At 42.4% G+C, this 12,688-nt stretch overlaps 1 protein-coding gene across 1 annotated transcript in view; it reads left to right on the top strand.

Annotated features, from left to right (window-relative positions):
• The window catches only part of TNS2 (tensin 2), a 345,025-nt gene that overhangs the window by 278,275 nt on the left and 54,062 nt on the right, over positions 1-12,688 (top strand). The window contains exon 21 of the mRNA XM_078689072.1: positions 6,774-6,860. Within this exon, the coding sequence (XP_078545198.1) occupies positions 6,774-6,860 (87 nt within the window). The remainder of the gene's footprint in view (positions 1-6,773; positions 6,861-12,688) is intronic.

Here is a 12,688-nt window from a genome sequence, read left to right as displayed (position 1 = left end):
TGAGCAAGGGACTCACGTCTGAGCATACCCTGCCACATTTAGGCACAGGGTCAGACTGATTTGCATATAGCCATGTCTGAACTGGGGTGGCAGAGTGGGCTAAAGAACGGTGATGGATTAAACCCAGATCTTTTGACTGGGTGTGAGTGTTTGATTGGTTCAGATGTTCCGTCCATTACCACCCCCATTTGTACCGCTTTTGGCCATGTCTGAACTGGGGTCAGTAGACGCCAAAGATGTGGCTCGCGACTGTATGCAGGCTGGCTGCGGAGTCAAAGCATGCTTGCTGCTTCCTTTAGAACTGCTGTAGGGTCTGCAGTTGATTAAGAAAAGTGGAGGCAACTTCGTCGTGCCTTTGACCGTTCGTGCTATTTCACCGTGAGGAACCCGTAGGACGGCGAATACATTATCTCTCAGAGCATCGCTCCGCTTACTATACGAGTTCACTTATTTCTCAGATTCACACGTGTGCTTTTTCTGCCACCTACTGGATGGTCGTAAAACAGCCATATAAAAAAGCCGCACTTTTCTATCTTATCGGCATCGTTAACAGGAAATTCCCGAAAAGGCTCCATACCTTATGCAGTTCTTCACCCTCCTCTTAAAGCAGCATAGTGCCAGTCTGCCACAAACCCTCAATAGTTTTTAAAGCGGTGGCTTCCTTCAGCTCTGAAAAGTGAACAATATACTGAAAAGACCCATCTCAGCTGCACTTGTCTTCTGTTTTTGCAAATCAAGATGTATTACTAGCTTACAGTGGGCTTAAAGTACGGTGACCAGACGTCCCGGATTTCCTGGGATAGTCTAGGGGCCTCATTTATGAGGCCGTGCGTCACTTTTACGCTGCCGGTGCGTCACTTTTTGTGACGCACCAGCAGCGTAAAAAAATGTGCCTTGTTGCACCATATTGACAAAGTGACGCATCTAGGTAGATGCGTCACTTTGTAAACCCCTGCGCTACATTATCCCTACACAAGGTATAATGTATGTAAGGGGGGCGTATTGACGCAAGAAAGGGTCCTAGAAGTGACGCAGTGAAATCTATGAGATTTCACTGCGCCACTTCTAGGACGCACATGTGTCAATATCTTACGCCTGCCTCATGGCAGGCGTAAGACTGATGCAAGACCTTTCACATGGGGCTTGCTCCATGTGAAAGGACACATTGCTGGAGTTGCGTCACTTTTGTGGCACACTCCAGCAATGCGTCACTTTTGCGCCTACAGATACGTCAGAAATACTGACGTATCTGTAACTCCTTGCGACATGATGCGTCATATTATAAATATGACCCATCAGTCATGTCGCAAGGAGTGCATACTGAGAAGTGCTTTCATGCAGCGATGCGTCATTTCTCATAAATGAGGCCCTAGGTTTTTGAGGATTGACCTTGCGTCCTGACTCATTTCAATAAATTAACGAGCATTTGCAATGCTATAGTTCTCACATTTGCGAGAGTTTGAGCTGTTGGCATTGTAATTGACAATGCTTTTTTTATTTATAGGCTTTAAGGCATTGTCACTTAGAATGCCAATAGCTCAAACTCTCGCACATTCGAGACCTATTACATTGCAAATGCTTGTTGCTCCTTGTAGCTGGTTCTTCTGCTGGATCCCAATATCTGTCCTGGTTCATTTCTCTTTCCTGCTCCCTCAGGAGGAGTTTGGTGATCTCCATTTCCCATCATTTGTATTCGGCTATCAAGATTCTTAAGTTTTCAAATACTTTTTTCCTCCCCTTTGTGGGGTATGCCTTCTATGGAGGCATTTGGCAGCTTTCATGTATAGTTTCCCCGAGTAGGTTGACAGTAGCTACATAAAGAAGTCGCCTTTTCTTCCAACAATTTTGAAGGAGACTCACGAGATTTCAACTAGCAAGTCTTTGACAGATGTTCTACTACTGGCTGCCTCTAAGCAGTCCCTTTAAATGATATGCCCTAATCAGATATTGTAACACTGCAGGAACATACAGACAAGTTTATCTTAATTTCGAAAATCCCCTGCCTTCTGCGATCTGCAATGGCAAAAGAAAAGTGGAAGCCTCAGAATCCTGAAGCAAATCAAGCCAAGCCGAGGTTCACATTTAAGTTCCATTCAAAATGGATTTCATTTTCTTAATTGATCATAAGGCATACAGAGATAAATGTGAATCTTTGTGCATAATTAAATTAGGTTAATTGGGAGATTTCTTACGCGCTGCTTATGGAGTCCACGTAGCACTTAAAATGTATGTGTATATGAATGTAACTTTCTTGACCCTGCTCACACTTTAACCTGCACTTAATTTGTTAAAAATAAATAAATGCCGGGGCTCTCTTTAGGATGTCATTTCCACCCGCACTGCCCATTGCCACTGTCAGCACTGCCAACTACAGTAACAACACAACTACTAACCATCACACTCCTACAGTTGTGAAGGTACTTTAAGAGTATATTCGACTCTCCATCCTACCAATGTATTTCAATTACTTCAAGAGATAAAACACCTGCAAACCCCCTCCCACCTCATGACTTTGTTGATGACTCATTTGCATTGATCAAAATAATTCTTGCGAAATGTTGATATCATTATTTCATATAACAAAAACTAAATTTTTTAACAGAATCTTTTGTATCCATGAAATATGTTGAACAGGCGTCATAAGAAACTACTTTAAACATACACGGTTCAGAGCTGTCCTTACACGTTGGACCCATGAATCTCTAAGCGTGCTTGTTAAAGAAATTAAAGTACTCGCATGGAATTAATTACTCAAATATGGTACTAGAAACATTCCTAAAATCACCGGGATGTTTATCATAAAAGCAGAACACTGACGCGCACTGCACTCTGACAGCAGAACAGTATTAATGTCCATAATGCCTATAACTTGATTATCGTGGCTGCTGTTGCTCCCATTTTTACATTACATGCAGAGCTATAACTTTCTTTATATCGAACATTGTCCTGTGCCTAGAGACAGAACGTGCACTAGTGCCCACAATGTAACTAAGTGCATACAAGCAGCATAAATCTGTATTTAATTACAAATTGAAACGTGCAGAAGTGAAAGCAAGCAGCAGCATGGGCAAGCCAACCAGCACAGCATGGAGGTCGGAAAGTATTTGAATCCTCATTAGCTTCTGTGCTGTATTTACCTTGCAGCCTCAACTGGCCCTCTCCAATCACCTCGCTGCAGCACCACTTCCAAGCCAATGAATAGAGCTTCTGGGTTGCAGACGTTGCACGAGCACACCAGTACCTGTTGGTATCAGCCGCGGCCGGTAGTGGGAGTACCTGCCGGGCGGTGACGTGGGGAGGGGGGAGGGCAGGGTGGGGGGTAGTAATGTATGGATTACGGAGCTTAACAGGTAAGTAAACATATAAATAAATAAAAACGAATTTCGTTGCGTGCACTGCCTCACCAAATGAGATGCAGTGCGCGCAACGAAATTAGGTTGGCTTCATTGTCACTCTTATATTCTTGCTTCTTATTTTTTAGCTTGTATGGAATTTTCTTTCTCTTCTTGTGCTTGTCCCTTCCTTGGAGGATGGACACATTATTTGTGCCCTTCAGTTGCTCATTTTTGCAGCACTACTTTTTTCTTTTTGTTTTACGCATTGCATAGTGAATGTGTTTTCCAGTTGTTTCTCTAGTGTGTTTCTCTTCCCTTCCAGGCTCTGTGTTACGCTCTCTCTCTTGCTCTTTTGTCTGCTTAATTTTCCTCCCCCATGCTCCCCATTGCTCTCTGCCTTTTAGTTTGCTTCCCTCCCCATGCCCCTGTGTTGCTTCCGTCCGCCCTCCGTGATTACGCCCCATGCTCCATGTTGCTCTCTCAAGCCCATATTTCTCCCATTGCATTTGACTCCCACAAAGGCTGAGGATATTTGGATCTGCTTTGCCAAGAAGCAAAAGACGTTTCAAACTTTTAGGTCAACTTCGCAGGGGAGTAAAAACTGCAGCCCATGTATCTACAGTCACAGCCTGGGTTGCCACAGTGGAGGTGGTCGGGCCCTCTGCTTTCTTTCGCTGAAATGTACAAGTTCCCCCGCTAACACGTAATACCAGCTATGCTCCTGCCCTCCAAGAGACGCTGCAGAGTCAGACCACAAGAGCAAAGCCATTGCTCCTATTCCCTGCTTTACAAGTTTTAGATTTGACTTCAAAGTCTCCACAGTTTTACAACTTCATAATTTTTAGGTCACTTCTGCGAGAACGCTTTTAGCTGTCTGTAGCCAAATGCCTATTGCTGACCACGGTGCTTTCAGTGAGATGAACAAGGTGGGAAGGGAGCTCTAAATTGCCTAATAAGTTAAGTGCATGGCTTAAAACATGTGAACTACAATTCTGTGCTTTACACAGCATGCTGCCTGACCAGCCTTTAGGTGCCTCTTTGTGAATGTTCTGCTATTGCATCTAGATACATCACACAACAAACGTATGCCTACAATAAGCCAGGCATGTTGGCTTAGTCATTGCTTGCTAGCAATTTGATCTAAACATTTAACAACAATAATGTTGTTGTAAATAATTACAGCTCTAAACTACAAACTGTACATATGTGACCATCACTGGGTGCACTGCAGAGACAGCCCAAAGTTTGGATGAGCACGTAATCTAAACACTGTTATGGCCCACTGACTCACATTGCCTTAGCCTCAGCTCCAGAGCTCTCAATCGGGCCCCTTTATGAACACCTTCCTACAACCAGAACTCACCCAGACACCTAAGTGCGACCCAGTTCACATGTACCCTGCAAGCAATAACCAGTAGCTCTGCCTTTAAGAGCTGAGGCCTCTTGGCTTGGCCAAACCTTAGTAAATCAATTCAAAATTGTACAAAAGCAAAGAAAGCTTACAAATGCAAAACAAATTCAAAGTCTGTACATACGAGACTATGCAAGATATTTTCAGTAACATATTGACAAAGCCAATAGGTTCCTAAAGCGAGATGGCTTTGCCATACGTGTTTTCTGGGTTATCCAATAGGTAACATTCGAAAGTAGAACCATGAAAGGGGCTCTTCATGCAGCTTAGTGCACTACAGTTCCCCACGTTGTGCACAAAAAGTGTTCATTTAACCCAGCATGGAATTAAAAATGGGTGACTTTATTGAGATTGGACATTCTGCAAATTGAGCGATTTGAGTAGGGTGCCCAGAAGACTCCATGACACTAATACACAACCTTTCCAGTTCTGGGTTTTGATTTAATATATTAGTGCATTCTGGGAGTTGTAGTCTTGATTCGTTTTAATTCAGACAGTTGGATAATACACCTAGTAATATTGATGTGTAAAAGCTAAGTCCAAATTGAAAAGTTGGTATCCTGGTAACATCGGGTCACTCTTTATTTGAGTGACTCAATAACTCGTGCGAGGGTATGCCATCCACAACAGTGATCAATTCGCGCAGTACCAACGTGCGCTTGGGGTTCTGTCCGACTCCTTGTCACAAGGACCCAACACCGCCTCAACTGGAGTTTACTTTTCAGGTGTAGTACTGCAGTGGTTCAACTGACATGAGCCAAAACTTCAAAGCCCAGAAAGTAGTCATGTAGTGTGTGGAAGACAAGGACTGGGGACAAGACTCCAGCCTACTTCTATTCATTACTTCACCTTTCTGGAGGGACTGCCAAACTGGGGTCCCGCTCTATTCAAGCTGTGGTTGAAACACGACCCTTCAGAGCTAGCACGTTCTGTAAATGGGGTGCCCAGCCGTTGAGACAGCCAAAATCAAGTGCAGAAACATTTGAATAACAAAGATGATTTAAAGCAGAGGTTTGGGGTCCGCAAACTCCACCCGCATCATTCCCTCCCAGTCCCTTTGATTGTATTCCATTTCTCTCCGCCACGTTGATAGAATCACATCTCAGTATAGCAAACTGCATCTCTGAGCCTCCCTAAGGTACAACGAGTCTTAGGGACCATTTTGATATTTTGTTTAAATATATATATGGGAAGGAGGACCTGAAATTGCTCTTGAAATTGTTGTGAAAGGCCATCTTTTTTTAGATTGTATTCTAGGATTTTCAAGATCCAACATTTCTTTAAAAGAGGATTCTGGACTTGGTCCTGGGTTCTCCTGGGAAACGTTAAACTACAGTGCATTTTCATGTTATCCCATCTTTCTCCAGACCTGCATATGCGATATTGCTACAGCTTAAAATTATTCCAAATTTGAGTCTCTAACAACTTGCTTAATTTGTAAAAAAAAAAAATAGTCCTGGGCTTACTTAGGAGGCTGATGCTTAATGCTGGGGTTACCGAATACCAATGCTGCCTAGTTTTACTTCCACCTCGTGACTACTTCTTCCACCACCTTCCACTTCTTGTCTCTTTATCTCACTCTTGTGAGTTATTGTCATCCCATTATCTCTCTTGTCACTGTTTTCCTGTCTTTCTCTTCATTCTTCTTATTGCCTTTTCTTACTTTCCCTCACTTGCTTTAGGTCAAAGTCTGATGATGCAAAATAAGTGCAGCTCCGAAAAATGATCACACATGCCCACCACCTATAACCATCATCAAAAATTAAGCATTTTCTGTCACAAACAGGGTATAATATACTCACAGAGTTAGAAGAAAGGGAGTGACAGAGGGGAAAGGATCTGTGTGGACATGGTGAGGGCAGAGCCTGGTAGCTGATGGAGACTCTGCTTTCTGTCTCTCATTGTGAAAGTGGCATGTACCTCCTTTGGTAGTGTTCAGTCGCCGGATACCACATATGTATGGCTGAAGCTATAAGGGCTCAGTAGTTGTTATTATGATTAATATTAACTTTGTATTCTATTTGCAGACGTGCAGCGGGAAAACCAGCTGAATGTGAAGTTTGTCCAAGACACGTCCAAATTTTGGTACAAACCAAACATCTCACGTGATCAAGGTAACGTGTGTATGAGTGTCTCTGTAATAAAAATTAAAATCAATGGTAATTTGCACACCACTACAGCTGCCCCAAAGGCCCTGGATATTTAGTGTGCAGGTTAGTTCTGGGTGTATCATTGTGTGTTTTATGTATCTCTCTTCCAATATGTGTGTCCATATGTGTAGATTGGTGTGTATTGTGTTTGTTATGCCTGTGAGGCCAGATTTTGGTCTTTCTATAGCTTTGTGTCCATGACAGACATGCGTACCTAAGGTTCTTTTGTTGTGTACAGCTATTTTGTTTTTATCTCTGTTGTTGGCAGACACATTTAAGAGGCACGTTATCTGTTTGGTGCTGTGCCCATGGAAAGGCCTGTGCTTCCATAGCTCTCTTTAACTATTAGGCTCTGTTTGACTATGTCTGTGAGTCAAGCTGTGACTTGGGATATGTTTCTCTTTGTGTGTGTACAGCTGTTCACTTGTAGCTTTGTCCATAAACAGGTATAAGGTGTGTGATTGTGTGTGTTTTAGTCTGTTTGTCAGTTTTTAGGACAGTAGCCTGTGTGTAACAGGTTCTCCAAGTAGGCCTTTGTGTTTTAAGTGCTGAGTTTGAGTGTGAGAACTTTAACATAATTGAATTTAACCACTTTCTCAGGGAACATCTGAAATGTAACATTACGACCAAAAATCAGGGAGATGCCTCTGCAGCCCTACAGTGCTGCTCGCGCTCCACTTTTTCCTTTTTATCTCCCCCCTAAATAATGAAAACAAGTTGATTGCCACTCTTGTTTCCCCCAGTCTGATAATTCTTAGGGATATTAACTTTCACATATACAACACCTGCCATTTACTGGTACAGGACATCTATCAAACTACACATCCTTTGGGGTCTTCCAAATTATTCAGGGGCTACCCACTCCACTAGTCACACCCAGACCACATTTTGGCACAGAAAGACCTAGGGCCTGTTTTAGAGTGTGCAGACAGGTGCTATGTCTGTGACAGATACCCCGCCCACCTTATTACAAGTGCAGTAGGATATTATACACCCGTAATAAGACAGACTAAATATCTGTCACATTTGTGACTGTGTAACCAGTCTGCCAATCTGTAAATCAGGTCCTTAGTTCGCATTATGGAGCCCCACCCTCTTCCCAAGTCAGACCACAACCTAATCTCCTTCCAAAAAGCGCTTGGCAGGATTATATAATGTGGACTTCAACCAACTCATTTTTAGAAAAATGTATGTGCTTGGATAAAAATCAATCTTACTACTGTAATTGAAGCACTGAAGCTCCCTCACAGTACCTCCAGCTTCAACCTAGTTAAAGAAGTTTTATCTCACTTTAACTCAACCCTCATGAATGTCTTGGACCACGAAATTCCTCCTGGACATCACAAGTTTTGCTCTAACAAGCCTTTAAGTGAATGGATTGCTGACAAATTAAAGGATAGCAGAGCAAGAATGAGGCAGCTAGAATGTAATGGAGAAAGTCCTATGCAGATTGGGGAGAGGAGTTGGCCTAACGGCTAGGGCGCTCGACCTCGGACCTGGAGGAACTGGGTTCGAGTCTCGGTAACGATGCCAAAACCTCCTGTGATTCTGGGCAAATCACTTAATCGCTCCGTGCCTAAAATGAAAGTAACTGGAAAAATGTAACGTAACTGGAAAAATATGTAAAGCGCTCTGATACCTGATTCGGTTCGGGTCTAGTTCGCGCTATATAAAACTCTGCAAAATAAAAAAAAATAAAAAGATTCCTCTTCAACTATAAGGTACAGTTTAAAGCATATACAAGGAATTATCTCTGAATTATCCGAATATCTTTGCAGCTTCTTCCCTGAGTCCACCAAAACGCCCAGAAACCCCTTTCAGGCTCTGAAATAATTCCTTAAACCACCTTGTTCCTCTTGGACTCTTCTGTCATCACAAATATTCAGTGAAAAACTGGCACAAGTCCTGTTTTCTAAAATCCCTAAAAACTAAACAGAAATTAAGAACTCCCTCCCTCCTCTACAAATATCCCTTTATTAAATGATACTTCTTCTTATCACTAAACTGTAAAACTCACTTTAGTTTCACTGACCAGTAAGAAATCGTATCCATGCTCAGGCTTTTATTTTAAATAAATGTTTTTATTAAAGTTTTGTGATATCAGGCTGTCCAGATGACCTGCCTCCAATCATGTCCTCACACCTTTGATTCCCCGATAATATGCAATATTAATTGTATTTATCTTCCAGCATGATTCCTGAATGGAAAACAGGGCAGGACTACCCTTCTCAAAAAAGACAAATTGTGGATGGAGTGGATTTAAAATTCCAAACCCATAACACTACTTCCTGCTCTTGGAAAAATCGCAAAGCACATCCCAGCTAAGCAATTAGCTCATCACTTGGAGAAACCACCTTCCTGGAGCCCCAGCAGCTTGTCCTTCGACCTAGCCGGGGCTCACAGACAACGTCTGTGCATTGTGCTTGTGAAATATTAACAATCCTTGTTCAAGGCAATGCTTCCCCCTTTATCCTGTTTGATCCTGCGGTGACATTTGATATCATGGCATATTCCTCAGTCGCTTTACTAATGGCGGCATGAAACCGTATGTTCCAAGCGTGGTTCTCTTCTCTCTTGATGGACAGACTCAGTCAACCCTCCTCCCATTGTATCAGTCATGTTCAGTAGCTGTTTATAGTGGAATCCTACATGGACCCTCTCTTTCCTTAATGGTAGTCAACATCTAAGTGGGCCTTCTAGCCCATTTAAATGCATTTTTGTGGGCAGCCTTGCAGTCTTATATGTGGGTGAAACGCAGGTGATTGTGCCCCTCGACCGTTAGTCACATCATTTCTCCATCAAGCTAATCTCTTGTCTGTTAGAAATTCAACTGTGGATGCTGCAAAAATTCTCAAGCTCAGTGCCAACAAGACTGAAATTCTGCTGGTCAGCAACACCATCGAGCAATAGCTCAACTCTCTCTGCGCAACCTACTTGGAAGTAGATCCATTCCATGCAATTAAATTTAGACCCCTAAGAGGTCCTGTTGGGCAGAGATCTTTCTCTTAAAGCCCAGATCAGCGCCACGTCCTCATGTTTCTACAGACTTAGTATCTTGCGTTATCGTCCTTGTCACTTTCATATTCCAATAGTCTCTGTTACTGTCCTCTCCTGAATCGGTCATTCCAACCTCCTCTACCTGAGCCTGCCAGAATCCTGTTAGTCAAGCATCAGCAGATCCAGAACGTTGCAGTCTGGCTGGAAAGCAATCTGCGAAAATGTGACAGAGTAACCCAAGCAAGAGTTCATTTGCACTGGCTTCCAGTCAAGTCATTTTTAAAAATGTTTCTCTCCTGTACAGAGTCTTTTATGACGCAGAAGAATCTCACCTTCCTGTGTGTTTCATGTGCTCCATTCCACAGAGAAGACTGTGCTCACTACCTCACTTTTAGTCTCAGTGACTTTCTTTAAGCAGTCTTACATAGGTTGCTGTCCTCTCCATCTGCTTGAGCTTCAACTCTGGAATAATCTAACTCTACATATCAAGAGCAGTCAGTCCTGTCTGGCATTCAAAAGGTCTCTCAAATCTCTTTTGGTGATGTTATCACTAGTTTTAACTTTAGTTTTATCGTTCCATAGTGCCAAAATGCCTATATTGAAGAAGGAGCACTCTAAGGTAACTCCAATATCCAGACACGCCCGATACTTGCGGCAGATTATTGACTGAGAGCCCTTATTATGGAGGCTGCCCTGACATTCTGACTATTTATTCACACAAGACGACTTTGGATTCACCATCCAGGAACCAGTATACGTCGGTTAGAATACATTATATAAGCCCTGACGAAGTTCGGAAATCGAACGAAACGCGTTGGCTGATGTTCACTAACTATGTTTGATGAAATCTAAATAAAGTCTTTTGCAAAGAAGATACTGATTCGGCTTCCTTATTGGATATTACATGATTTGGGAAGTGCACCGCTCCATTGTTCAGCCCATATCTGTTCCCGGCCAGTATGGGTTGCGCCCTTCAGCGGCAGGCGCAGGAGAGGATTGTGCACACCACTTTTCTGATTTTGAACTTTAGACTTCATTCTGAGTACGCCGTCCAAGGCTAGTGCAGCACCTGGAGTCCGCCGTTGTTCTTCTATATTCTCACTAGTTTTAACTTTAGTTTTATCGTTCCATAGTGCCAAAATGCCTATATTGAAGAAGGAGCACTCTAAGGTAACTCCAATATCCTGGGATATTGGAGTTACCTTAGATCCCCAACAATATCCGCCTCTCGTTTTTACTCACTGCCAAGGGCCCACACATTAAAATAGTCATTTTTGCCTTGTGGGACCCTTAGGACAGTCTTTTTAACACCCGCTCACCCACTATCACTTCTCATGTTACAATACCTGCTTCGCTGTATCCAGGCGTTGTAGCACACCTGAGGTGCACTCGGCACCCTGGGTTGGGCCCAATGATGCAGCATGTCACCAACTAAGTTGGTGAGTGAAGGCCTTCCTAAAAACATAATGTGTTTTTCTGTCAATACATACAAACGTTAGGAGCACCCACTCCAGAGCTAGTTCCTTTTGATACTAATATACAGACTTGGGGAAGTGAACTGGCCTATGTACCTTTCCTCTCTCTCCCTTTGATACTTATCATTTATTTCTTTAAGTTCCATCATTTTGTGTGTACCTATGTCTGTGAGAGGGCCAGGAGAGTTGTGTGTCCTGTGACTTTTTACGTGATGTGATTTTGTTTATTGTTGGCTGTATACTGAATGATTCAATTCATTCGTACCATGCACACTCCCACCTATCCTTCCATGAATCCTCCTGGCCCGGCTGCTTACACAGGTGGTGCTGCCTGTTACTTTGTGTAGGCCATTTAAATGGAGCCCTGGCTTGGCAGGTAGGTTAAGACTGTTATTTTGCGTTTTCTCTCAAAATCTGATCACTGAGGCCTGTGGAGGCACCCGTAAGCATGGGAAAAAAGATACATTTTGTTTTTTTGGGAACTTCTCCTCCGACCCCACATAACAGATTTCTTGCCATTCCAATCCTTTTAAACCACATGCTTCAGAAGAGCAGCGACAGGTTCTTACTTGAGTGTCAGCAAAGAGCAGTTGCTGTAGTTCTGTAAAAGACTCTGCAGATAACTCACTTGTTCACTGTGTCAGTATTATTTCACTGTTTTGTCATTTTAAAAGTCAATACCTACTGGGCAAAGGTTCTACGTCATTAGGTATCAGTATGACACCAAATACAGCAATCAGAAACTAAATGTAACCAGTTAACCTTTGCAAAGAGTCTGCCACTGCGTTGCGCCACGAGAGAAACATTTTTAGTAGCCTTTGACATGTTTTGGCAAAAATAACTTTTTGTTGCTGAAATCTGTAAATTATGTAGCAGATAGTATGCATTTAATTCATATTTATGCAGCCATGGCTAGGGAATTACAACATTCCAGTTGCTCTGATTAGGGCTCACATTCATTTAATTATACCTTCCCTTCTGATTCCTTTATCCACCTTCTTTTCAATCACACAATAAGTGGCTCAGCTCAGGGTGATCACTGTGATACAATATCGTTGACAAAAATATTGTGTCAAAAATATTCTTTACTTCAATATTGTGCTCCTACACCTATAATAGTACGTATAACATCGGGGAAAAAACTCGCTTTTGAGTGTATTTGAACGAAAGATAGTTTTAAAAATATTGGGAGCCAGAAATATTAGAAATTTAATACTGTGACACACCAATATTGTGATTCACAAAGCTCAGTGACAAGGATATTGCTTTTTGAAGTAATATTGTTGTAAATAATACTGGTGATTTTAATATAATTTAGTG

Source organism: Lissotriton helveticus, chromosome 1_1 (genome assembly GCF_964261635.1).
Source record: "Lissotriton helveticus chromosome 1_1, aLisHel1.1, whole genome shotgun sequence".
Taxonomy (NCBI): Eukaryota; Metazoa; Chordata; class Amphibia; order Caudata; family Salamandridae; genus Lissotriton; species Lissotriton helveticus.
This window is presented reverse-complemented; position numbering and strand designations above follow the sequence as displayed.